This window comes from Onychomys torridus, chromosome 18, assembly GCF_903995425.1.
Source record: "Onychomys torridus chromosome 18, mOncTor1.1, whole genome shotgun sequence".
In the NCBI taxonomy this organism is placed as follows: domain Eukaryota; kingdom Metazoa; phylum Chordata; class Mammalia; order Rodentia; family Cricetidae; genus Onychomys; species Onychomys torridus.
In genome coordinates this window covers 65,672,979-65,699,767 of record NC_050460.1, presented here as the reverse complement: position 1 = coordinate 65,699,767, position 26,789 = coordinate 65,672,979, and the positions used below count along the sequence as shown (strand labels likewise).

General features: G+C 49.6%; 2 protein-coding genes across 2 annotated transcripts in view; both read right to left on the bottom strand.

Moving 5' to 3' along the window:
* Positions 1 to 2,781, bottom strand: part of LOC118569442 (HLA class II histocompatibility antigen, DO beta chain-like) — a 3,375-nt gene extending 594 nt beyond the window's left edge. The window contains exons 1-2 of the mRNA XM_036167188.1: positions 2,691 to 2,781; positions 343 to 612 (exon numbers count right to left, since the gene is read on the bottom strand). Of these exons, the coding sequence (XP_036023081.1) occupies positions 343 to 612; positions 2,691 to 2,781 (361 nt within the window). The remainder of the gene's footprint in view (positions 1 to 342; positions 613 to 2,690) is intronic.
* A 10,170-nt stretch (positions 2,782 to 12,951) lies between these two features.
* On the bottom strand, positions 12,952 to 25,508 carry Tap2 (transporter 2, ATP binding cassette subfamily B member). The gene is made up of 12 exons (XM_036167743.1): positions 25,396 to 25,508; positions 24,221 to 24,721; positions 24,028 to 24,142; positions 21,972 to 22,102; positions 21,539 to 21,744; positions 18,275 to 18,472; positions 18,030 to 18,158; positions 16,000 to 16,188; positions 15,738 to 15,911; positions 15,473 to 15,632; positions 14,284 to 14,420; positions 12,952 to 13,376 (listed from the first exon to the last, which is right to left on the bottom strand). The coding sequence occupies exons 2-12, from the start codon at positions 24,711 to 24,713 to the stop codon at positions 13,197 to 13,199; spliced, it is 2,112 nt and encodes a 703-aa protein (XP_036023636.1). The 5' UTR covers positions 24,714 to 24,721; positions 25,396 to 25,508; the 3' UTR covers positions 12,952 to 13,196.
* Positions 25,509 to 26,789: the final 1,281 nt, after the last annotated feature.

Here is a 26,789-nt window from a genome sequence, read left to right as displayed (position 1 = left end):
CACAGCCCCCCTTTCCTGTGACCCTCTTACTCTCGAGAATAAATTTCCTGTCACAAGGAAGCTAGCAAAATGGTTCAGCTAGTAAGGGTTTCAGCCACCATGCCTGAGGACCTGAGTTTAATCCCTACGACCGCAGGATGGAGAGAGAACCAACTGCCTCGAGGTGTCCCCGGCCTCCATGTGTGCACCGTGACATGCATGGCACACACACACACACACACACACACACACACACTCACACAAATATACATGCATATATATTTTTTTAATTGGAAACATTTTAAGTGCCTCTCATAAGACAGGTTCTCATGGAGAACCCCGCTAGGCCCCTCCTCCACTCACCGTTTCTCCCCACGGTGAAGGGGGCCCCCAGCCTGTAGTTCTGCCTGCAGACCAGGTTCACAGAGGCTCTGCTCTGCTCCAGGAGGTCCCAGCGTTTGTTCCACTGCTCAGCATCAGGCTCCCCCAGCTCCGTCAGCGCCACAAACATCCCCAGGTCACTGTCGAAATGTAGATACTCCTCCAGGTTGAAGATGAACCTGACCACGAAGCGCACCTTCTCTGTCCCGTTGGTGAAGTAACAGTCGGCCTTTGCCTGAATCACAAAGTCCTCTGGAAACCACAGAAGGATTAGGAGCCGGCTGCTGCTCTGGGAAAGCCTTGCCTGGTACACCAGCTCAAAGGGTGCAGATTTGAGAGGAGGCCTTTTGACCGCAACATGCTCAAAAGCGTAACATTAAGGGACAAAAACACAATGTCAGCAATGCTCAATGGCATTTATTAAAAATGTGAAATCTGGGCCGGAGAGATGGCTCAGAGGTTAAGAGCACTGATTGCTCTTGCCAACATCCCGAGTTCAATTCCCAGCAACCACATGGTGGCTCACAACCATCTATAATGAGATCTGGTGCCCTCTTCTGATGTACAGACATACATACAAACTGAACACTGTATACATAATAAATAAACAAACAAACAAACAAACAAATAAATAAATCTTATTTTTAAAAAATGTGAAATCTACAGGGAAAACCATTTTCAGGAGTCAGTCCTCCCCTGTCCACCACGTGGGTCCTGGGATCAAACTCAGGTTGTCAGGTTTGGCACACATGGCTTTAGCCACTGAGCCATCTTGCCGCCCATTTTATGTTTCTGCACACTACACTCCTGTTGAAGACACACTTGGAATGGTATCCATGGAGAGGAAAGAAGGGAAAGGAGGTGGACAGGAAGAGAAAGAGTCCTTTTAATGATGGCGTGCTGTGACTCAGTTCTGCGCGCTTGAGAATGATAGAGCAGGCCGGTCACGGGAGAGCCCCATGAAACAACTCTAAGCTGTGACTTGAAGGATGATGGCTATTGTGCTTGAGCTGTGCGTCTGCTCACTCCTAAGCTCAGCAGTCTCCTCCAGGAATGCCCAGCCTCCACTAAGAATGACCTTCATAGCAATCCAGGCCCTCTGTCTTAGTCACTGAGTTCAGATGACATGCCATCCTCCAGTCCCTCAGCATTTCCCCCTTCTCCATTCCCTCTTACAAGCTATAGAAGAAAAAACATGTGGATTTTTTTTTTAGCATTTAAAAATCTATGTTGGCCAGGCAGTGGTGGCGCACACCTTTAATCCCAGCACTTGGGAGGCAGAGCCAGGCGGATCTCTGTGAGTTCAAGGCCAGCCTGGGCTACCAAGTTCCAGGAAAGGCGCAAAGCTACACAGAGAAACCCTGTCTCGAAAAACAAAAACAAACAAACAAAATTTATGTTGAAGCTGGGAAGTGGTGGTGCATGCCTTTAATCCCAGCACTTGAGAGACAGAGTCGAGTGGATCTCTGTGAATTTGAGGCCAGGTTGGTCTACAGATCGAGATCCAGGACAGCCTCCTTTACACAGAGAAACCCTGTCTCAGAAATATATAAACAAGCAAAAACAAAAACAAAAAAATCAACTCCATGCTGATTTTTTTTTAATTTATCAAATGGACATGATGAACTCAGAGCATTTTGTTTGTTTGTTTGCTTGTTTGCTTTTGTTCTCAGAGAAAAATGATGTTCCCTCCTCAAGGCTGTTCCTCTTCTGTATTTGATGAGACCCTGACACTAAAGGGGAATCTTTTCTTAGCACATCACATCCTGTTTTCTGCTCATAACCCCACGTTTTCATGGTCTAACAACGCTCGTGTTTGCATAGCCTGTCTCCCCAGCTTAAAAATAAATCACACACGTAACCTAAAGGCAAAAATAATTAACGTATTCAACTTGTCTGACTTCTTCTCTATCCCTCAAAACTGCTCAGTGTGATGCCGACCACTTAACATGGGGTTTAACAGGTGACAGGAAAGGTTATTTTCAATTCACTAGATAAACAGAAAGTCATAACGAGAGTTATAACATAACTCTTATTTAGGAGGCTCAGCTGCTCTCCGACTCTGGCTTTCACAGTTCTAGTGTCTGATGTTGATGCATAAGGAACAAGGAACACTGTCTCCTTCTTTCTTCCTACCTTCCCTGGTGCCTGTGTATGGGAAGTCCTTTCCAGGCATCATTGTGGATGGTGAGGAGGCATGAGGGCATCCTGGTCCGTGGGAAGGCTCTTTTAAGTCAGAGCCTCTCTGTTCCGAGACTTTAATCTATGAGGAAAAGAAACCCCCACACCAATTCCAGCAAACACCCAGAAACAAATTGCTCTGTTCTTACCTGGGGAGTCTCTGCCTTCAGACATGAAGGAATCCGGCCTCATGAGGTTCACTAGGAGAGCCACTACCCAGGGGGCCCTCCCAGCACCCATGCTGGAGGGGACAAGAAGACTGTAAAGAGGCTGATGAGGCTCTTTAGAATGGAGCTGTCTTCCACACAACTGAAAAAAAAAAAATCACAAAGAATAGATAACTCTCCAGCTGCCCTGAGATTGGGAGCATCTTCAGACTGTTAACCAATCAAGACTGAAGACTTCTGCATCATTTGTTGCTAGGCAGAACACTTTGACATAGTTGCATTATGATAGCCAAGAAAGGGTTAGCTGGAGGGTCAGTGTCAGTGGTTCAAGTCAGGAGGGGAAAGTCTACTGAGTATGAGGTCCTAGGACAAAGCAGATTGTTTACTGTGCATCCTGCTGGCCTTGTTTAGTCCCTGAACTATTCTGACCCAGAGGTCTCCCTTCCTGCAGAGTGGCAGACATTGGCAGCAGCAGGTGCTGAACAAGGAGGATGTCGACGGCTTCGTGGACGGGGGTGGGGGGGGGGGGGGTGAGGGAGTCAGTGGCGGGCTCATCACAAAGCAGAAGACAGATTGTACCGTGTCGTTTATGCCAAGCAAGGAGAGGGAGGAAGAGGAGACTGAGACAGGACAGGCAGGGAGACAGAATTCTCGAAATAATAAAACCATGCAAATACAAGGACAGAATGTACAGCAGCCAGGGGCCAGGTCAGGAGAATGGCAGGACAGGATTTTATAGAACACAGTGGTTGGCAGAACTACTGGTCCACGGGTGCAGTGCTAGCCTGGGCTACAGAGTGAGCCCCGGTCTCAAAATAATAATAATAATAATAATAATAATAATAATAATAATAATAATAATAATAATAAAAAACAATGATGAAGATGATTGGCAAAAATTGGACCGGTTATACACTGTGCTGAAAACCACATGGGGAAAGACATGTCAATTAATCCACCTCTGCCGCCTTGTCAGCTTTGTACTGCTGTGATGGACACCACGGCCACAATTACCTATTTCACCCACAGCTTACAGTCTGAGGGAAGTTGGGGCAGAAACTCAGGAAGGAACCTGGAGGCAGGAGCTGATGCAGAGGCCATGGAGGAACACTGTGTACTGGCTTGCTCCCCATGGCTTACTCAGCCCGCTTTCTTATAGGACCAGGACCACCAGCTCAGGGATGGCCCCACCCATAGTGGGCTGGCCTTTCCACATCAATCATCAAGTTAAAAAAAAAAAAATGTCCTACAGATTTGCCTAGGTCAATCTGGTGGGGGCATTTTCTCAATTGAGGTTCCGTCTTCCTAGATGACTATAACTGTTTCAGTTGACAGACACGCTTGGAATGCACGTTCACACACACACACACACACACACACATACACACACACACACACACACACACAAAACTGGCCAGTATACCCAACAAAGTAATTTAATGGCGTGTCTATTATGCAAGGAACCTTATCCTATTGACATGTTTGTATACGTGCATTTTAGCACCTAAACAAGGCATTGTGGACAATGGCAAAAGATTTGTAATAACATCATCCAGCTCTGTATGTCCAGAGGGTGATCTACAATGGCTGAGTTTCTTGTTTCAAAATGGGTGAGTTTATTAAGGAAATAGCAAGCAAAGTAAATAGAATAAATAGCCAATAGAAGAGAGAGATGGCAGATAACAGCGAATCACCACCCATCGGGTGCTCAGAACGCCAGCCGAGAACAAGCAAAGGGACACACCAAACGGATTCCCAAGAGAAATCAGCCGGGGAAGTGCACTGAGGCAGCCAGCTGTGTTCCCGTGGGTGGGGAGAGTCTTGCTGAGCAGAGCAGCAGATAGAGATGACATCATCAATCGGAAAGCTTACAATCGCCCAGCAGAAACTGAGGAAGCTGAGCCAGTCAGCCGGAAGCTGGATCAAGAAAGCCCAGGTGGAGGGTCCATCCTTTCCCTGTAAGGGCGTCGGACTTCCCAGCCCCACCACAGGTAATCTTTGTATATGTGATAAACAGTGAAAACCTCAGTTAGAGATGGTGCACCTCCCAGCTGTTCTCAAGGTCACTGTGTCTCTAATGCCCTTAGCTGTTTGCTATTTTCTTTTCCCCCTATGGCAGTTAGGAGGCCAGTCTGGCCCAGGGGAGGAATTCTGGAAAAGGGGAAGGGGCCTCCTCACTCCCAGAATCCACTTCCAAAGAGGTTAAGCAGCCTGTGCGGATTTACCAACTTAACGTGCACTGCACCACTGACAGGCACGTCCATGAACTAGGGTCTCACATAGCTATTTACTTTCAGGGTAAAAAGTAAATTTCAGAAAAGCACATTTAGGGAGCTGCTCTTTGGGAAAATGTGAAGCAGAAATATGTACACATATATCACAGCTTTCTGTTGCTGAGATAAAATCCATGGCCAAAAGCAACTCAGGGAGGGAAATGTTATTTGGCTTACAAATCTCCATTACATTCCTATTGTTGAGGGACGCCAAGTCAGGAACTCACGGCAGGAACTGAAGCAGAGGCCATGGAGGAACGCTGCTTGTTGGCTTGCTCTGCCTGATTCCTTATATAACCAGGAACCACCTGCCCAGGGTGGCACCGCCCACAGTGAGCTGGACCCTCCCACATCAATCATCAATGAAGAAAATGCACCCCAGGCTTGCTCAAGGCCAGTCTGGTGGGGACATTTTCTCAGCTGAGGTTCCCTCTTCCCAGACGACCCTGTGTCTAGTCAACAAAAACTGAGACAACATATTCACTTAAATGTAGGTTAAATCTCTCCAGAATGACAAGCCTGAAGCTGAAAACCGGATCTTCTGGCCAGTCAGGGAGAGATGGAGTAATGCGCTCCTCCTTGTCTTTTGAATTGACAACTACATTCAAACGTTGCATGTTTATACATTTTTCAAAAGAAGAATATTGAAAGAATTTTTGTTACAAGTCTTTGAAGACTTGTTCCCAAGACAAAGTCCACCTTGTCCAAGAGTGAGACCCAGTGACACTTTCTAAACTTGTGTTCTTATGCTCAGGGTTGGGACAGTCACATGAGGAGAATGAAGTAAGAATATGTATGTCCTGCATGGGTGCAGCCACCGCGTTCAGGAAACACCCAGGAAAGAGTAAGTTCATAGAAGTCCCCAAAACAACCCAGTTTTTTCTAGGGCCACCAGATGGCATCAGACTCACACCAGTCTTGGCCCCTAGCTCATCAGAGTAAGGAAGGTCTCCATCCCCAAAACCCCAACAACTCCACATTCCCTCCTGGGGATCCATGAAAGCTGGGTGACCTCCAGGAGGCCATCCCACTGTGCAAGGCACTGAGGACTTGAAGCTGGATGTTGTCCCCACAGAGAACAGGACAGACTGGGGACCTGCCTCAATGTCCCAAAGAACCTACAAAGCTTTCCTAAGAGTGTCCCCTCTCTGTTTATATTTTTCTTTTGAAAGACTAAACCTTACTTACCTGTCATCCTGTGCCAAAAAAAAAAAAAAAAAAATCAGCTCAGAATGGATCAAGACTTTGGTGTAAGAGCTGGAAACAGAGATACAGGGGACACCACAAGAGCCAGGTGTGAGCGGCAGCTGGAAAGACTCCAGTAGCCTGGGGAAAAGTGAGAGATGAAAAGTGGGATTGCATCAGATTAAAAAGCTCCTGAAGAGCAAAGAAACAATAAGAGAGAGAAACAGAATGGGAGAGACAGACAGAATGGGAGAGAACACTTGGCCGGCTGTCTGCCTGACAGGAGACCAATACCCAGAACACATACAATCTCAGAACTTCAGACACTAAAAAGCAAATATCCCAACCAGCAAATGATACTTTTTAGATGAACATTTGTTTGTTTTCAATCAATCCTGGGCCTTCCACATGCCAGGCTACTGCTACCCACACCCGCAACCCTGAAAATACACTGTTCAAATGAAAAAGTGCATGAAGCCAATGAACATGTGGGAAAAGCTCCTGAAGGAGGAGGGTGAAGGGGTTAACAGAATGCACGGGATGTAAAGTGGGAAGAGGAAAGGGAAGGGTGGTATAAACCTGGATGGAGGGAAGAGAGAGGCCAGTCAACCAAAACTAAGCGTGTTTGAATCTGCCACAAATGGAAGTCTGTGCTTCCAGGGGCTGACTTCAGAGTTTTTGTTTAAGTTCAAAAACATTATTCCTTGGGGAAATGACGGACAAAACTACATTGAGGGCAACCAAAATGGCTCAGGGGTAAAGGCACTTGCTGCCATTCTGATGACCTGAGTTCAATCTGCAGGACCCACATGGTGGAAAGACCGAACCAACTCCACAAAACTGTCCTCTGGCCTACACACACACACACACACACACACACACACTGTGATGGGAGTGAACATCCACACACAAATAACAATTAATAAATAAAATACAATTTTTTAAAAAGTATAGCTACACCTCACCTCAGTCTGACTACCAAGAAAAAAAGAGGAAGGGGCTGGAGAGATGCTCAGCAGTTAACAGCACTTACTGCTCTTACAGAGGACCAGGATTCGGTTTCCAACACCCACGTGGCAGCTCACAGCCATCTGTTACTCCACTTCCAGGGGATCCGATGCCCTCTTCTGGCTTCCATTGGAACCAGGCACACATGTGGTACACAGACATACACATAAATCAAAAATTAACAGATTTTTTTTAAAGAAAGAAAAAGAAAAAATGCAGCACTTGGGAGGCAGAGGTAAAGGTGGGGGTTCACTGTGAGTTCAAGGCCCAGCTACATGGTGAGACCCTGTCTCAAAAAACCAGAAAGAGAAAAGGAAAGGAGGTGTTTGTGGCAGTGGGTGCTTATGCACTGCTGAGGAACGTGTCTTAGTGCGGCCACTGTGAGAATCGGCACAGAGGCTCCTCAAAAGACCAACATTAAAACCACCACACAGCCCAGCTGTACCATGCCTGAGTATACACCTGAAGGAATCAGAGTCAGCATGAAACAGACACCCCCATACCCCCACTCAGTGCAACACAGTAGGTTGTGAAACAGCCTACCATACTATAGGTAGTTTTGGAACAGCCTGCATGCTCATCAACTAACAAAGAAAGAGGATGGTGTATACATACACAATTGAGTTTACTCATCCATAAAGAAGAATAAAATCATGGCAGGTGCAGGAAAATGGATAGACCTGGAGATACCACACAGAGAAAAAAGACAAACATCCTGTATTTTTTCTGTGAGATTTAAAGCAGCCATGGAAACAAAGGGGGCACTCTCAGCAATGTAAGTGGGAAAAGGAGGATAAGAGGGCTGAATACGATCAAATATGTTATGTGCATGTACGAAAATGTCATAAGGAGGGCTGGCAAGATGGCTCAATGGGTAAAGACACTTGCTGCCAAGTCTGGTGACCAGAGTTGAATCCCTGGGATCCACATAGTGAGAGTAGAGAATCAACCAACTGAAGCAAGTTGTTATTTGTCCTACACACACAGTCACATGCACACACATGAATGTAATAAAAATATTTTTTGGAGGATGAGGGTTTTTTTGTTTTGTTTTGTGTGTGTGTGTGTGTGTGTGTTTTCTTCGAGACAGGGTTTCTCTGTAGCTTTGGAGGCTGTTCTGGAACTCACTTTGTAGACCAGGCTGGCCTCGAACTCATAGAGATCCACCTGCCTCTGCCTCCCTGGTGCTGGGATTACAGGCATGTGCCTCCACTGCCCGGCTAATAAAAATATTTTTTAAAAAAGAGAAAAAGTTGTGGAATATTCCTTTACACTGTGTGAATATATATCAGTGTGACTAGCTTAATAAAGAAGCTGACTAGCCAACAGGACAGAGTAAGGTTAGGGGGAGAGAGCCAAACAGAGAATGCTGGGAAGGAGAAGGGTGGAGTCAGAGGGTCACCATCCAGACACAGAGAGAGCAGGAGATGAATATGCCATGCTAATAAAGGTGGCAGAGCATAAATAAGAAATATGGGTTACTTTAAATATAAGAACTACTTAGTAATAAGCCTGAGCTATTGGCTGAGCATTTATAATTAATAATAAGACTCTGCATTTGGGAGTGGGCTGGTGGGACAGGAAAACTCGGTCTACAAAAAGTCACAATGAAACCCACCTATGTTGAAATTAGTAACAGTAACATTTTAGAATAAAACTGGAAAAGTGAGAAAGAAACTGGAGGCAACTGGGGGAATCATGGGGCAGGGAAAGCATGAGGCTGGGCGAAGAAAACTCTAAGTGAACCAGAGTCGCTGATACTTGTAATTGGTAGACAGGCCATGCTCGAGGGGTTTGGCCTCTTTGTTTGGGGACTACCTTCTGTATCCCCTGTGTCTGGCTCTCCTGGGACCCTCTTTACCCCCATGCTTGCCCCAGCTGTATAACAGATGGGCTGAGTGATGCCCGGCCTGTTTCTATATCTGTGAAGACTTGACCACTGTTGTTTTGTTCTTATTATATTTTAGTTTGTGTGTGTGAGTGTGTGTGTGTGTGTGTGTGTGTGTGTGTGTGTGTGAGAGAGAGAGAGAGAGAGAGAGAGAGAGAGAGAGAGAGAGCACACTTTTGGCTCAGCTTGTATACATGAGGGTCAGAGGACAAATTATGGAGTCAGTTCTCTCCTGCCATATTTTTTATTTTTATTTGTTTTATGTACGTGGGCCTGCATGTCTGTCTGTGCACCGTGTGAGTGCAGTGCCTACTTAGGCCAGAAGAGGGCGTGAGCTCCCCGGGGCACTGAAGTTACAGGTGGCTGTGAGCTGCCATGTGGGTGTGGGGAGTTAAACCTGGATCAGCCAGATCAGCCAGAGCCCTTAACCACTGAGCCACCTCTCCAGCCCCTGCTGTAGTATTTTTAAGATGCTCTTCCAGGTTTCAACAATGACAAATGTTGGTGTGATTGTAGCAAAAAAAATACCAAAGACTCCTCACAGGCCATTTTCCATGAGAGTTTCAGCTTCCCTCAGATCGCTAGATGGAGAATTCTTTTCCCCTTATAAAAAGGGGATTTTTTTGTGGGGGAGGGGCGAGGCTCCCCCACCCCCCCACCCCCTGCCTGGGAGGTGGGTTGGTCTCAGGCTGTTGTACACTCTCACCCACTGCTGTGTACAGGCTCGATGCCAGGCTGTGTTGGCAGGCTCCCGCTAGCACTGGAAAGTACCTGCTGCTTCCAGGAACACCTAAATTTCTGTTTCCTAGAACAGGAGTGTACCAATCCCGGCACTCCCAGCGCTGCTGAGTGAGACAACATCTAATTCTCAGTGGTGGATCTTCCGCAGGAGTTCATTTCTCCAACAGACTTGCTATTCATGGTCCGTGAACCTGGGCTCCACGCCAGATCAAATACACACAGCCTAGTGAGACATGTGGTTTTCCCTGGGAGCTCCTGCCTAGAGGACAAGCGGGCTGGGGAGCTTAAAGGAGGTAAGAACCGGCCACCTGGAAAGGAAATCTCCCAACTGAGCCAGGGAGGCTTTTCCTGGAAACCTCCAGTCAACTTCGGAAGGGCTTGTGGGAAACCAGGGCAGTGGCCAGGAGCTTGCTGTGGCCGGGACTGATGGGACCAAGAAAGGGAAGTTGGGGCCCCGTGTATTGGGCAAAGGCTCTAGGCCCAGAAGCAGGTCAGAGATGTGCCACCCACCCACCCCCCAAAAGTCCCCCAGAATGAAAGCCTGCCTTCCTGAACAGCTGGGAGGGAAACCCGACAGAAACCTCTCTGGAGACGGAATGATCTACGGCTGTGAATGACAGCTGTCTTGAGGGGAGAGAATACCCTGGATTTGGATTCAAAGAGCCAGTGGCTTCACTTGGTCTGACTTGGGTTAGAGAACCTGGACAGGGGATACAATGTAACTGTGTTCAGAATTCAGACTCTAGGTGTGTGCAACACCAACGGTGTGTGATCCTAGGGTGTGGTTGGTTTTAAATGTCCACTTGCAGCCTGGAGAGGGAGCTCAGGGGTTTAAGACACTCATTGCTCTTGCAAAGCATCTGAGTTGGATTCCCACCCAGCACCCACACATCAGCTCACAGCCACCTTTAATTCCAAATCAGGGGATCCAATGCCGTTTCTGACCTCCATAGGTACCAGGCATACATGTACAGGTACAAGCACTGCTGGCAGAAATGAATACACAGAAAATAAATAAATCTAAAAAAAAAAAAACAAAAACAAAAACAAAACACCTATTTTTAATGCCAACTTGCCACAACCTAGAATGATGTGGTGCTTTAGTGAGAAACATCATCACCCATAGACCCAGTCTTTGAATACTTGGTCCCCAGCTGATGATGCTTTCGGGGAAGTGATGCAGCCTTGCTGGAGGAAGTGTGTCGCTGAGGACCGGAGGTGAGAGTTGCCCCACTTCCAGGCTGCCCTCTGCTTCCTTTGTGGACAGAGATGTGATCCCTCGGTTTGCTCCTCTGATGCCTTCTGCCACACCTCCCCCACCTTTACAGACGCTGCCTCTGGAGCCACGAGCCGGATAAACTCTCCCTCCTGTAAGTTGCTTCTGGTCATGCTTCTTTTGCCACAGCAACAGAAAAGTAGCTGAGACACCCTGGAAGAGAGTCTCAGTAAGGAATTATTTAGATCCCCACGTCTGTTGGGGACAGTCTTGATTGCTGGTGTAGGAGGGCCCAGCCCACCGAGGACAGCACCGTTCCCTGGGCAGGTGGCCCTGGGTTGTGTAAGAAAGCTGGCTGAGAATAAACCTGCCTGGCCCCCATCAAGCAGCGGCTGCTCTGGTTCCCGCTGCTCTTCTCGATGTGAAGTGGGTTCCTTGGACAGAGGTAGTGCGGTGTGAAAGAGCAAGCCTGCCTGCCCTCATGATCCTTGACTCCCTCATTGGTGGAGTTGTGAGCCAATAAACCCTTTCTCCCCCAGCTTTTGGTCAGGGTGTTTGTCACAGCAACCGAAATGAAACTAGGCACCTTGGGAAAGTCCTCTATCCTCTTTGAGCCTCAGTTTCCCCACCCATAAGAAGGAAATGATAAAGAAACTAGAAGTAGTAATACACAAATCTTATACAGCTCAGAATAAGGATTAAAGATAACACATGGTGTTGGGATCATCTTTTTGTACACTGTAGAGATGTGTCTCTGTTTACCTCACCTGCCTAAGGCACCTTCTGATTGGGTTAATAAAGAGCTGAACGGCCAATAGCGAGGCAGGAGAGGATAGGCAGGAACTCTGGGAGAAAATCTGTGGTGGGAGATTCGCCAGCCAGATATGGAGGAAAGCAGATTTACAGTACTGAGGAGAAGTAACAAGCTATGTGGCAAAACATAGATTAATATAAACGGGTTAATTTAAGTTTTAATAGCTATTTGGGAAAAAGCCTAAACTAAGGCCAAATTTTCATAATTAATAAAAAGTCTCCATGTCGTTATTCAGGAGCTGGTGGTCCAAAGAAAGACCTGCTACAACATGGGACCACTTTGCATAGTCCCTGCTCACACTCAAACTCTACAAATGCAGCTCTTGCCCACACACTTATGTTATTAACACTGTTAACTCAAGAGCTGTGCCTTGCCCGGACATCCTCTAGTTTTCCCCAAAATATCAAGTACAGAGCCAGGCATTATGGCACTCACCTTTAATCCCACTTGAGATGCAGAAGCAGGTGGATCTCTGAATTTGAGGCCAGCCTGGTCTACATAGTGAGTTCTGGGACAGCCAGGGCTACATAGAGACCTTATCAAAAACAGAAAGAAAAGAATTGTCCTGGTGGAAATAAAGAAGGAGACAGAATGACAGCCTTGCGAATGTTCATGAGGTGTTGGGCTATTTGCATATCAAAGTACAGCTACACACTGAAAAGACAGCTAGCAAAAGGCTAACAGTGATTAATCCTGAGGTAAATCACAAATGGACACACTTGACACTTTGTGAGACATCTCTATGAATGTGTACTTACTCATGTGTACATATCATATTCGTTATTTTTCTTGTCTGTGCAACAAAACGCCTGACAAAAGCTTGAGGAGGTTTACACATTTAAGGGTACAGTCCGTCACGTCAGGGAGGCAGGAGTGACAGGCCACAGGTTACATGGCATCCACCGTCAGGAAGCAAGAGAGATGATGCTGTGCTCAGCTCACTTCCTCCTTCTATGCAATCTGGGACCCCAGCCCATGGGATGGCTCCACCCACAGTTAGGGCAGGTCTTCCAACCTCAATTAACCTAATCTATAACTCCATCACAGACACGGCCAGATGTTTGTCCGTGATTCTAGATGCGGTTAAAATGTCAATCAATATTCACCATAACATATACTAAGGAAAAGCATTTTATACATATTTATTATATTCAGCAAAAAAAAAAAAAAAAAGTTTCTAGAACCACAAAATGCTCACTCCACCCAATGACCACCCCACCCCCAACTCTCACTCGCTCAAGCCCACCAAAACATACAAAGTCCAAAATGGTCCCAGACTTTATCCTGACTCCAGCCTGCAGCACAGTCCCTGTGGGTCGGATTCTGGCCTCAGTTCTGAGAAGTGCTCAGTGTCTGGAAGCCTTCACTCCTCCAGCCGCTGCTGTACCAGGTGAGCATAGACATCCTGGTCCTCTCTGAGCTGGTCATGCTCCACCAGACGCCCCTGCTTGAGTACCAGGACCTGGTCGGCGTTCTGAACCGTGTGCAGCCTGTGGGCAATCACCAGCACCGTTCTGTCCCCCTGAGATCTCCAGGCCTGCAGCTGCAGAGGACAGAGGACACGCCTCAGAAAGGCAAGAATGGGACACCACAGCTGGGCCACCCCTGTGACTGGGGTAAGGAAGGTGTGACTGTGCAGGGGCTGCAGAGAGCAGGCGACAGGGGTCTGCCCTCCCTGGCTGTACTGCTGCCACTGGAAAAGGCAGCATTGGAGGACCAGACACCCCACACCATTCTCCATTTCATCCTGGAGATAGATCTTCATTGCCAGCTAAACTTAAGAAAGCCCAGGGCATGGTCAAGGCACACCTTTGGCCTTGTCTGTGAGGACTGACTCAAGAATCCAGAGAGGGTCTGGCGGTGGTGGCGCATGCCTTAATCCCAGCACTCGGGAGGCAGAGCCAGGCAGATCTCTGTGAGTTCGAGGCCAGCCTGGGCTACCAAGTGAGTTCCAGGAAAGGCGCAAAGCTACACAGAGAAACCCTGTCTCGGGGGGGGGGGGGGGAGCATCCAGAGAGGACTACTGAGGGAAAAGATCCACCCTGAAAGTGGGTGGCACCATCCCATGCCCTGGGTCCTGGACCACATGAAAAAGAGGGAAAGAGGGAGGCAGCTGGGAGCCAGTATTCACACCCTCTGGTTCTCAGTCCACCAAACGTAAGGAGTCCAGATGACACACCCCACAGCTATGCTGTCCCCGCCATGATGGCTTGTGTGCTCTCTCAACCCCTGAGCCAAAATAACCTGTCATTTACATTCCTTTCTCGGGTATTTGGTCCAGCAACAGAAAAGTAATCATTGCAATTTACATGATTCACAACCCTGCAAGGTACAGACATTCTCCCCATCAGTGAGGCATCCGCCCCACCCTGCCCAGCTCCACACCACCTGACCCTCCAACCATATCCCTTAATCACACGGGCCCCTCCCTTTCCCATGCTGGTACTCACGGCCTGCTCGCACTGGGCGTCCAGGGCACTGGTAGCCTCATCCAGGATGAGGACCCGTGGGTTCCGCACAAGGGCCCGGGCGATGGCCAGACGTTGTTTCTGTCCCACAGCTAACTGCCCCCCTTTCTCCCCTATTTCTGAAGAAATCAGAGAAATTTCCCTCATGAGACACAGCAGGTCAGAAAACACCCCTCCCCACTAAGAAGGACAGGTTCTCTCTCCCATCGGCTTGGGTTAGCCAATCAGGAGGTAGCAAAGCAGGGCAGGAGGGGAGCACAGGGTTGGTTGAGGGTGGGGGGGTGGCTGGGGGGCTGCAGAAGAATGAGAAGTGGGAACAAAGGGAGAAGCAACTGGGATACAAACATCACCCCAACGTAAGTTCCATTATCTGGGGTGTGTGTGTATGCATGCACATGAGCCTCTGTGTGTGTGTGTGTGTGTGTGTGTGTGTGTGTGTGTGTGTGTGTGTGTTTGTGTGTGTGTATGTGTGTGTACCTGTGTGTGCATGTGAGCCTGTGTATGTGTGTGTATGCATGTGAGCCTGTGAATGTGTGTGTATGCAAGTGAGCCTGTGTATGTATGTGTGTATGCATGTGAGCCTGTGTATGTGTGTGTGCATGTGAGCCTGTGTATGTGTGTATGCATGTGAGCCTGTGTGTGTGTGTATATGCAAGTGAGCCTGTGTATTATGTGTGTATGCATGTGAGCCTGTGTATGTGTGTGTGCATGTGAGCCTGTGTATGTATGTGTGTGTGTGCATGTGAGCCTGTGTATGTATGTGTGTGTGTGTGCATGTGAGTCTGTGTATGTGTGTGTGTGTGTGTGTGTGTGTGTGTGTGTGTGCATGTGAGTCTGTGTGCCTGTGTGTGTGCATGCCTATGCTTCAGCATAAGCCTCTGTGGGGGGGGGGGGGGGAGCGGGAATGCATGTGGGCTGTTCCTCAGGCAGTGTCTATCTTTTGGAACCAAAGTCTCTCACTGGCTTAGAATGAGACCCCAAGGAACCTCTGACCCCAGAGCTGGGATTAGTCCCAGCCTGGCTTTCTTCCCCCACCCCACCCCTATAAAATGGATTCCAGAGATCAAACTCAGGTCCTCCCGCTTGCAAGCAAGCGCTTTATCCAATGGGCTCTCGACCCAGCCCCATTTTATCCCTCCCCTGCCAGGGTGGGCTCGGGACCTGTAGGTACCTGTGTGTATTCCGTTAGTCATTTCCCCTATGAAGTCGTCTGCACAGGCCGCCCGGGCAGCTGCCATCACTTCAGCATCCTCACAGTCCCTCAGGCCATAGGCGATGTTGTCCTTGACAGAACCGGAGAACAGCACAGGCTCCTGTCCCACCAGAACCACCTGGGCAGAGGGGATGGACGGTTTCCTCAGGATGGACCCAGCCTTTCTTCCCAGGGCCTTCCTCATACCCCCTCCTCGCTTGATCCTCTCTCCTGCCCCTCCTACCTGGCGGTGCAGGTAGTGGTGGTCATACTGGACCAGGGGCTGGCCGTCCAGCAGCAGCTGGCCCCCAGTGGGCTGGTACAGATTCTGCAGCAGGGCAGCCACGGTGCTCTTCCCGGACCCATTGGGTCCCACCAATGCTGTCACCTTCCCAGGATGCAGTGTGAACGTCAGGCCCTAGAAAAGCAGGCAAGAGGTAAGGGCAGCTTCCTAGAGAAGAGATGCACAGGCCACGGTGCAAGACCACCGGCTCTCCCGCAGGCACCTGGAGCACCGGCTTCTCGGGGCAACTGGGGTACGAAAAGGAGACATCTTGGAATTCCACGTGGCCCTCCAGCCTGGGAGGGGCCAGGGTCCCAGGCTGAGGCAGATTTGGCTTTCGGTCCATGTAGCAGAAAACCTTCTCAGCGGCACCCACGTTGCTCAGCATATCTCCATACATGTACACCAAGTTCTGGAAAACAGGAACGGACAGGTCAGCTAATTAAACCCCACCAGAAGCCAGGTCCCCAACTCAGCTCCTCACATACTCTGCCCACAGCATGACCTCGGCCAGCCTCTCCCCTTTCCTCACCCCCCAAAAAAGAGCCTCTTTTAATGTATGGGGGTGGGGGACGTTGGAGAAGTTGTTTTTAGTTAGGAATGGAGGGTGGCTTTGTCTTTGTTCTTTTGAAAGTTTTGGCTACATAGCCGGGGCTGGCCTCAAATGTGACATCTTCCCTCAGGGTTACAAGTACCACAAGATTACAGATATGTGCTCCCTTGCCCAGAGTAATTTTGGTAGAATTTTAAAGTTGCAGCGATATTTCAGTGTTTTCAGTTTGCAACCGAAAAGCTCTGACGTCCCCAGAGCGCATCAAGCCCCAGAGCTTTTTCTCACTGCTCTGCACTCTGTGTCGAGTATCAGCCTCCTTGAGACAGGGAGTTCTTTCAAAAGCAGTCACTGTGGCCAACTCACCTTTGAAATTATCAGAGTGCCTGGCACAGCTCTCCACACATAAAGGATGGTAAAGAAGTAACCAGGAAAATTATGGCCCCGGCCCAAAACAAGGTAACTGATTTTTTAAAGTGATCAGATACAAAGAAATAGTTAAGAGTCTTCCCTAGTCAAACTGCACCACTGGGTAACCCAGCAGGAAATGAGATCAAGTCTCTCGGTTGATGTAGCCAAGTTCAAGCAGGACAGAGCAGCACTATTTACAACCCTGGTAATTTAACACATGCCAGGCATTGCTTATCAGTGGCCGACACCAGCACCAAGAGAACCAGATATGTTGTGTCTCCCAGAAAAAGACACAGCCATAACTTAAAAAGGGAAATGCTGAGTCTTAAAGTTTCCATATTGATCTACCAGTGGATAAGAAATAGTCAGAGGTACACACTGAAATAATGCTACAGAGGTTCAACCCACAGAACCCAGGCCATCAGAAACACAAGACAGAAATACACATGCCTTCGACAGATAGCAAGGTGGGAATTTTAAATCAGTAGACACAGAGAGGTTGAAAGGACATCAGTCACACCATATGGACCTGTGGAGACCTGAGCACTGAGTGTACTGGATGAATTTAAGAAATTATTGCTATTTTTTTGGTATGACAGTGGCTTTTGGACTACATACTTCAGATATTTATAATCTACAGATGCACACCGGAATATCTACAGATAAGACTGTGAGATTTTGAATTTGTTTCAAAATAGTATGCGGGGAGGGAGGCCAGACCCAACACTGTTGGGAGTAGGTAAGGTTTTAGGGGAGATTAAGGATAGGAGCAGGGTTGGGTTTGGGATTGCAGTTAGAGATAAGGTTAGTAGTCATGGTGGGGGTTAAGTTATTTAGGGTCATGGCTACTTGGAGTTGTTTGGATTGGGTTAGTTAGGGTCAGCATTATTTATAATGGAGTTAAGCTAGGGTTAGGGAGTTTGAGTTAAGGTTAGGATTATGATCATTGTTAATGCTGATAATAGTTATCTGAAGCTTCGTTATAATGTCTTTTTTTTTTTTCACCCGAGACAGGGTTTCTCTGTGTAGCTTTGGAGCCTGTCATGGATCTCGCTCTGTAGACCAGGGTGGCCTCGAACTCACAGAGATACACCTGGCTCTGCCTCCCGAGTGCTGGGATTAAAGGCATGTGCCACCACCACCCGGCCTTTTTTTTTTTTTTTTTTTTTAGCATGTTTTAAATTATCTATAAGAACATTAACTGGTTTGTTTGTTAAACAAATAAAGCTCAAGGCCCAGAAGTCCAGAGAGAAACACAGCACCAAAGCATCTGCTGACAGCATCTCGCTCACCCGGACATAGGCCCCCACTTCCTCCTGGTACATGAGGAAGGAGAGCAGGCCTCCCCTAGTGACCTCGCCAGCCAGGATCTGCTGCACACCGCAGTTCAGAATCAGTACCTGCATGCCCAAGGCCATCACCTGGAGGGAAGGCGGGAGAAGAAGTGAGTGAGCCCGGGGATCCAGTGCACTATACTGGTTCCTAGAACCTCCATTGTCTGGCTCCTCGGCCCCTCTCCCTCCATAGGCCGCCTCACCCTCCGTATGGCTAAATACAAGGCTCTTTCCAGGTCTCGGCGCCACCACAGCAGTCGACATCGCTCCAGGGCCTCCTTATAGCGGCTGACCTCCTGCTCCTCGGCCCCAAAGCTGCGCACCGTCAGCAACCCTCCTACTGCCTCACGCACCACCTGACCAGCCTTGGCCACCTCATCCTGGATCTCTGCTAACACCGCCTGGAATGAGACCCGGATAAGCGGGTTAACGAGGCGGAACACAACAGGCCCAGGGGCTTCACTCCAGCCCTTCTTCCCTGTTCCTTGATTTTCTCTCCAGAAGGAATATTGAAAGGAAGGAAGGAAGAGGGGAGAGGAGAGGAGGAGAGGGAGGGGATGTGCTGGGGAGATGGCTCAGGGCTTGCCAGACCAGCATAAGGACCTGAAGCCCCAAGAGACTTCACCTTGCTATTAAGGAACAACACCACCCTTGGACGCACATTCTTGCCACACACACACACACACACAAAGGAAGGAGAGCATGTGCCTTGCTGAGCTCTCACTGGTAAACACTGTGGGACATGTGAGATATTTTGTTTAACTTCCATTTGAAGAAAACCCTTCCCCCTGGTGTCAGATGAGGAAAGAGACGCAGCAGTTAAGGAAGATGCAGACCTGACTGTCGAGATGGCTCTGCTGTTTAAAGAGCTCGCTGCTTTTCCAGATGACCAGTGTGCAGGTCCCAGCACCCAGGCCAACTCACAACTGCCTGCAACTGCAGCTCCTGGGGGTTAGGTGCCATCTTCTGGCCGCTGTGGGCAGCCACACACACACATGTGCACACATGCACAAATGGTAAGATAAGTCTTTATTTTTTTAAAAAGGTGGAGCTGTAATTAGAAATGGATCAAAGACCTACATTTAAGAGTTGAAATTGTAAAAACTCTTTTTATAAAGACGTGTGTGTGTGTGTGTATGAGTGCAGGGGCCTCATAGAAGAGGGAACTGGAAGCTGTCATGTGGGTGCTGGGAACCGAACCCCAGACCTCTGCAAGAGCAGTGAGCACTCTGAACCACTGAGCCGTCTCTCCAGCCCCAATTAACTAGCTTCCTGACACTGGACTAGACAATGAATTCTTAAATGGGACACCAGAGTGAGCACAGGCCACAAAGACAAATAGTCCCTGTCCACACTGCAGCATGGGACCCTGTGCACACTGCAGCATGGGACCCTGTCTACACTGCAGCATGGGACCCTGTCTACACTGCAGCATGGGACCCTGTCTACACTGCAGCATGGGACCCTGTCCACACTGCAGCATGGGACCCTGTCTACACTGCAACATGGGACCCTATCCACACTGCAGCATGGGACCCTGTCCACACTGCAGCATGGGACCCTGTCCACACTGCAGCATGGGACTCTATCTACAGTGAAGCATGAGACCTCCTCTGCAGTGAAAGACACCTCAAGATGCATCTTTGTAAATCAGATAAGAGAGGAGGCTGTTGTTCTGGGAAGGCAGCTGGTCTGAGCATCCCAACTTCACAGCAGGTCTGTTTTGCCTCAGGGCAGGCTGGGCTCAGCAGGGCCTTTGACTCTGAACAGGAGTTAACCACTGCAAGGCCCAGGTGCAAAATGTGGGTGCCAGTTTAAGGCCTGTGCTCTGTGCTGAGCCGTGTCTGACTCACGATGAGACCGCCAGTGCCTCAAGATCAAGCACAACAGTGACTATTCCAGGACACTGTGACACTGAACATAGCCTCTGTGTGTGTGTGTGTGTGTGTGTGTGTGTGTGTGTGTGTGTGTGTAAACACACACCCTCATAACAGCAGCCCCTGAGATTCCCGGGTGCTCAGCTTCCTGCTCTCTCTGCTACGGCCATACCACAGTGTCTTGTCACCCTCTGCTGCTGCCTTTCCTGTCTTGATGAATTCTGCCACAGGCCATGCATCACTAGCCTACCCATGCTGTCCCCAGCATGCCAACTAACATCCAGAATATATGCAGACTACATTTTAAAAATACAATTTAAAAAATATAAAGAATGCCTTTTAAAAATGCAAATTTTGTCCGGGCAGTGTGGTGTACACCTTTAATCCCAGCACCCAGGAGGCAGAAGCAGGAGGATCTCAGTGAGTTCAAGGCCAGCCTGGTCTACAGAGTGAGTTCCAGGATAGCCAGGGCAACACAGTAAAACCTATCTCCCAAAACCAAAAACCTAAAACCAAAACAAACAAAACAAAACAAAACAACCAAAACAAAAACAAAAACCCTACAAATTTTTAAAAATGAAAAGAAAAAAAATGGGCATAGGAATTTCTCTTCACCAAAGGGTCAAAAAGCAGAGAGGAACCGGATGAACATCCCTCCAAAGAATGTGTCAAATGTCCCACATGCACGTGAAAACACACGTAACAACATTAATGTTCAGGAAAATGGAAACCAAAGCCCCAGTGAGTCACTGCACCAGCAAAATGGCTTTTGTTCACATTTAAAAATAAGTGACAAAAATTTGGGGAGAAATGTGGAGAATCAGAAGGCCTGTGCTTTGAATTGTGGCCCAAAAGTGAGTAACATGGTGTTTTTATATCCTGTGTGCTTTACTACAAGGGAAAGCCAGAGGCAGAACTGAATCCAGACTCAGGACTGCAGGACTCAAGTCCTCCCTCCCCCACACGCCATCCAATTATGTGTGCTGAGGTCAAAGGGGAAACCTTCTAGGGCCCGGAGAGATGCCTCAGTGGGTGAGAGCACTAGCTGCCCCCCCCCCCCCCCCCCGGGACCAGGATTCCATTTCCAGTACCCACACTGCTCACAACTGTCCGTAACTCCAGGCCCAGAGGATCCAACACCCTCTTCTGGCCTCCTCAGGCACTGCACAAAGATGATGTGCATACACACAAGCAAAACACCCATACACATAAATTAAAACAAAGTGTAAACACCTACACATAAATTAAAACAAATAAAGTGTAAACCTCTTAAGATGTTCTTCACACTAATTCTCAAATGTTTGTGGGAAGGGCATACACAGACATTGAGACACTCATGAGAAGATACCATCTTACCTGAAAGATGCCCCCTTACCTCCCTCTCCCCACAGCTCAACACACACAACACTTCTGCTTATAGACCAGTAGGCCACCAACCTCCTCAACTCAATGGATGGCTGGACTAGGAAAATGTGGTACTGCAGAGGCTGAAAAGAGCTGTCCATTCTACCTATCTATCTCTCATGCTGAGATTTGCACATGGAAGCCTGCACGCCTCTACACTTTAGTCTCCTCTCAGGGCACACATACCTGATGGCGGGGGTTGTACATCTTCTCTGCTGCTATTGCAAGGGGCAAGTCCAGCAGGGAGAGGAAGGTGAGTCTAGGAGACACACTGTACATGAAGATGTAGAGCCCCACCACCTTCACCAGGCTCCGCAACAGGATATTGGCATTAAAAGGGAGCCAGCGGCTCATCAGGGAGGTGTCGGAGCTCAGCCGTGAGTTCAGCTCCCCTGGAGAGGACAGAGAGGATGAGGGGACCTGGATACTGCAGAAACCCAAGAACGGGATCTGGGCCATCTCACTGACTCATCCCACCTCTCACACCCTCTTCCCCCACAGAGACTGGGTTACACCTCTACCCTGCTCTCAAAGATAACTGCCAGGCTCCAGGGGGGGGTCAGGAGAATGACAGGGCCAGGGAGGGACAGAGGACCCCAGACCCAGATGCCAGGTTCACCTGTCTTGGTCTCCTGGAAAAACGCGAGGTCTTGGCGCAGCAAGGACGAGAAAAGCTGCTCTCGTATCCGCAGGTTAATCCTGGACATGGTGTAGATGAAGGAGCCTCCGCGGCAGCCTGCAGACAGGGAGCTGGGGTGGGGGGACAGACAGCAGGAAAGAGAGATGAAGAGAGGGGGGGATGGGGAAAGTAGACAAGAGGCAAAGGGGAAAAACACATGAATACACGGGTATGAAGGGAAGACACAGGGAGCTAGATGTGGGGTCAAGTTCATAACCAGCACAAATCCCCAAGGGCTGGCGGACTCACATATGCTTCCTTTGGAAACAGCATCAAGTCCCTCCCTCCACCCCGTTTTACCGATCTGCAGTCGCCAATCTCACCTTCCATCCTTTGGGAAGTCCCCTTAGATCAACCAAATTTTTATAATAAAAACTTGAAGAAGTATTTTTAAATGCACAAAAGCAGGTGTTTTATAAAATATGGGTTTCAAATGCAAATTTAGTTCCCATGTTGGATAAGCAGACATGAAATGGTGGACTTTGAGAGATCACAGTAAGAATGAAAAGGAGCCACCACTGTGTGACTGTGTGAGTGTGTGTGTGTGTGTGTGTGTGTGTGTGTGTGTGTGTGTGTGTTCAAAGACTAAAGGATGACATCACATCTCCCTCAGTTGCCCTCCACCTTATTTTTCTTGAGGCAGGGTCTCTCACTGAACCTGGAGCCCACCATTTCTGCTAGATTGGCCAGTCACCATGGTCTTGGGATCCACCTGTCTTCACTCCACACCCTGTACTGGGGTTAGAGACTCTCCCTGTGCTTACACAGTAAACACATGACCCAGTTAGCTGTCTCCCCAGTCCAAGGAGACAGTTCTGACAGCAAGAAACAGCAGAGCAGTGCTGGACATGAGGCTGAGGCCCAGAGTACAGGTACTGAGTTTTGTGGATGGGGATGGGAAAGAGGGGCATCTTTAGGGAGGGCCAGGAGGGAGTGTGATGCACTGGGGTTCTGAATATGATTACAAGGTGACAGTGCCCAGCCAGCAGCAATTCCAGCCCCGGGAACAACTGGATTTATAACACAGCTCGACGTAAATGTGCATGGGAGAATCACCTGGCACGAAGAATATTTTTAAGAAATCAAAACACACTGTGTGGCCATGCCTGGTGATGACCTACGTTCCACCCCTGGACCCCACACAGTGAAGGGATAGAGCTGACTCAGCAAGCTGTGCTTTGACCTCCAGTGCACACACACACTCTTCAGGGAGAATGACGGGGTGGGTGGGTGGGGGTGGTTAGTTTAGAATACAACATACTCATGAACAGGCCAAACTTAAGGGTCTAGAAGAGGAAAATGCTCCAAAAAAGTAGAGTAGATTCGAAGGTAGAAGGGAGTTTCATAAACGCTAGTTGCAGAAAGAGATCAATGTGAACTACAAACGTCAAACGCTACAGAGACACCAAAGGGTCAAGCCTGGGCCGGGAGAGCAGAGACCCATAAGGAGTTCACCTGTGCATGCCTTCAGGGGAAAAAAAACAGCAAAACTAGAATGGGGCATAATGAAGGACTGGGAAGAGGGGAGAGGGAGAACCTGCCTGAATCTGCACCCTCTCTCTATACCTGAGCCTCCTCATCCCAGTCACAGCCCTGCTACACAGTCCAATGTTTGTTTACTTGACACTGGGCTCCTGGGTCTATATAAAGAGAGGCAAAGGCAGCCAGTGAGGAAGCCACAAGATTGGGGTGGGGGAGACACACCCTCCCCTGCAGGAGATTCCAGGGAGACACTTGACACTGGGAACAGTCCCTTTGGACACACGGCTCCTTTTGCTCCTCACCACCCTCCTACCTGTCTCTGTAACATAAAATAAACTTTGAGCAAGTTGGAAAACTCAAAGGAGGAAATAAATGGATGGATGGGAGTCCGTGATGGATAAACGTGCATATTTCAGTTGAAGTACTTTGCACTTCTTGCAAAACAAAGTCAGGATGGAGGGCGGCTGTCCAGGGTGGGTCTACCAAAGGGAGCTGAAGTCAATCATCCACTCACCTCCCAACAGAGAATAGGCACATGAAAAAGATAGCACTTGCAAAGTCATCTGGGTCAAAATCACCTCCCAGGATGTCAATCACACGACCAGAATAGTGAGGAATTGAGGCCTCTCCTAAAAGAGGCAAGGATAAGGAGGCTGCGCCCTGCCAAGGCCCTTCTCCCACCGCCCTCTCACGGTGGCCTCTCTCACCCAACACAGCCAAGATGAGGAAGAAGAAGGCAACCATGAGGAAAGGCAGGTCCGGCCGGGAGAGCTTCAGCAACCGCCACATCAGGGCTTTGTTGTTCTCCTGGCCCGGCTCCTTCTCCAGGGCTCCTGGAGGGCTCAGCACAGCCCACACAGCCCTGCCCAGCATGGCAGCCCCATAGCCAGCCAGCAGCCAGCCCCACGAGGCAGAAGCCACTCTGACTGCTGGGGCACTCATGGTGCTTCCCACCAGAGCTCTCAGCGAGAAAAAGAGGGGGGTGGCCAGGCAGAGCAAGGGCAGAAAGGCCCCCACAATTCCCTGCACCCCACCCACTGTTAGCAACCCCCACAGTCCTCCAAGTCGTAGGGTGCCCTCCAGCCACAGTCCTGGAAGCCCCCGAGGAAGCAGATTTCCCAGAGACCCCTGTAGCAGCGCAAGTAAAGCCATGTCCACCAGCAGCAGAGAGGCCCAGGGCCTCAGGTAGGCCAGCGCCATGATGGGCTCTGTAGGGAGAAAGGGAGAAATTAGGGCGGTGGGGTTCCCTGGCCACGGGCCTTCTGCCCCAAACCCACATCAGGCTTCAATTTCTCATTTTATTCAGACTCATGGGAAAGGTCTCCTCCTAGTCACACCTCTCCTGGGATCCATGCCATGCTGCCGGTCTGAAGGAGTGGAAAAGGCCACCCACACCACACCACACACACACACACACACACACACACACACACACACACACACACACACACCACACGGGGAGGTGGGGGGGCTGGTCTGCGGCCACCATGCCTGTCCCTTTGAAGGTTCTTGATGTTAACCGAGAAGGCTCAGTCCCAGGTCACACTCCCCGGGTCCTTAGAGCCCGGGAAGAGCGCGCAGCAGTGGGACGCAGAGTCAGAAGACTTGGGGCCGGCGGCACCGGACATAAGACGAATGACAGGGGACACCGGGCAAGGGAGCGGAGCGAGGACCTTGGACAAGGAGTGAGGAGCAGGGGACCTGGGACACTGGGTGCGGGGCACAGGACCTGGGGCAGAAGACCTGGGACATTGGGTGGGGCAGGGGCGCGGGGCAGAAAACCTAAGGCAGGACCCGGAGAGAGGAGCGAGATGGGGACACCCAGGGTTTGGGGGTGGGCCGCACCCCTGCTAGCTCTCGGGCTCTATCCACAAGAACTCACCTGCCGAGCAGCAGCTCAGGAGTGCTTCTGAAATCTGCTTCTTCCCAAACGGGATCCCCCGGGTGCTCCAGCACCCGGGGCCGCGACTTTCGCTTTCACTTCACTGCCCGGGTCCCGCTGCTGCGCACAGCGGCCAGCAGGCGGCGCCTACCAATCTGAGGGTGGGGTGAGCGCCCCGAGTCCCCAGGTAGCTTCATGAGCCCTAGTTGGCCGCCACTAGCAAAAGTCTCCGAGGGTCTGAGATGCTTTGTCATGGGGAAAGCCCTGCATTTCCTCGGTTGCTCTCTCGAACTCCGAACCTATTTTAAGAAGCGCTCATGTGGCTGGGAACATAGTTCATAGGAAGAAAACACTTGCCTGAGCAATAGGTTCATTCTCCGGAAGAAGAACAGGAGGAGGAGGGGAAAGGGAGGAGGGGGAGGAGGAGGAGGAAGGGGAGGGGGAGGAGAGGGAGGAGGAGGAGGAGGGGAAAGAGGGGAAGAGAGTGAAGAAGGAGTTATTTTAGATACCCTCCCAGTCACCCAAACAATTAACAATGGACCACACAGGAGGCCCACTTCGAGTCACTTTGGAAAGTGGGGGGGGGGGGGGCAAGGGGGGGGGGGAGAAGATGAGGGGCTTAGTTGCTTTTTTTTTTTCAGACAAGCCCAGGGACGGAGGTCTTGGGGTAAAGCACAGGGCCTACATAGAAGGCCTAGCCCCTATCACCAGGCTGAAGGTTTCCTTTTGAACCCAGAATTGTCCTCAGACTTCCTTTTCAGTGTGGGGCCTGCGGTGAGGGTCCTGGGTCAGGGCCAGGGCCTACTGCATGTGAGGGAGAGGCTGCTATATAGGCTAATGCTTTCAAACAGAGACAGTTTCTACCCCACTCCTCCCCCAGAGGTCAGTTTATCGGAGAAATCACCCCTCTGGGCTCAAGGGTAGGGCCTTCCTTAGCACGGTGAGTCCCAGGGTTCCATTCTCAGCTTTGAAAACAAAGTATCTTTGCTGCACATCGGAGCCTCCCTCTACCACAGCACCATGCTCAGAAATGACTCAGTGTGCTGAAACTACCTCGAAAGAAAAAGTTTTAAAAAACAACCCCCCCCCCTTTGAAATGTTGGTGTGATTACCCACGAATCACTTGAAGTTTAAGTGTGGGGTGGGGGTTGGGGGCTGAAAGCACTGAAGCCGGTCCTGCTACATGGCCACCTTATCTGCTGCGGGTCTTAGGGCACCCCCAGTGAAGAAAGTTCCTGCAGCTGCTCTGGCTTCTCTGGCCCATGACCTCACTCTTGACCACTCCTGTGCTTCCACAGACCCCGGTATTCACTTTTTCCTCTGCGTTCCCCAATCCAGGGAGTCCTGCTCATCTCTCTTCACTGCGCTCTCACCTGGCAGCCAGGGGTGACATC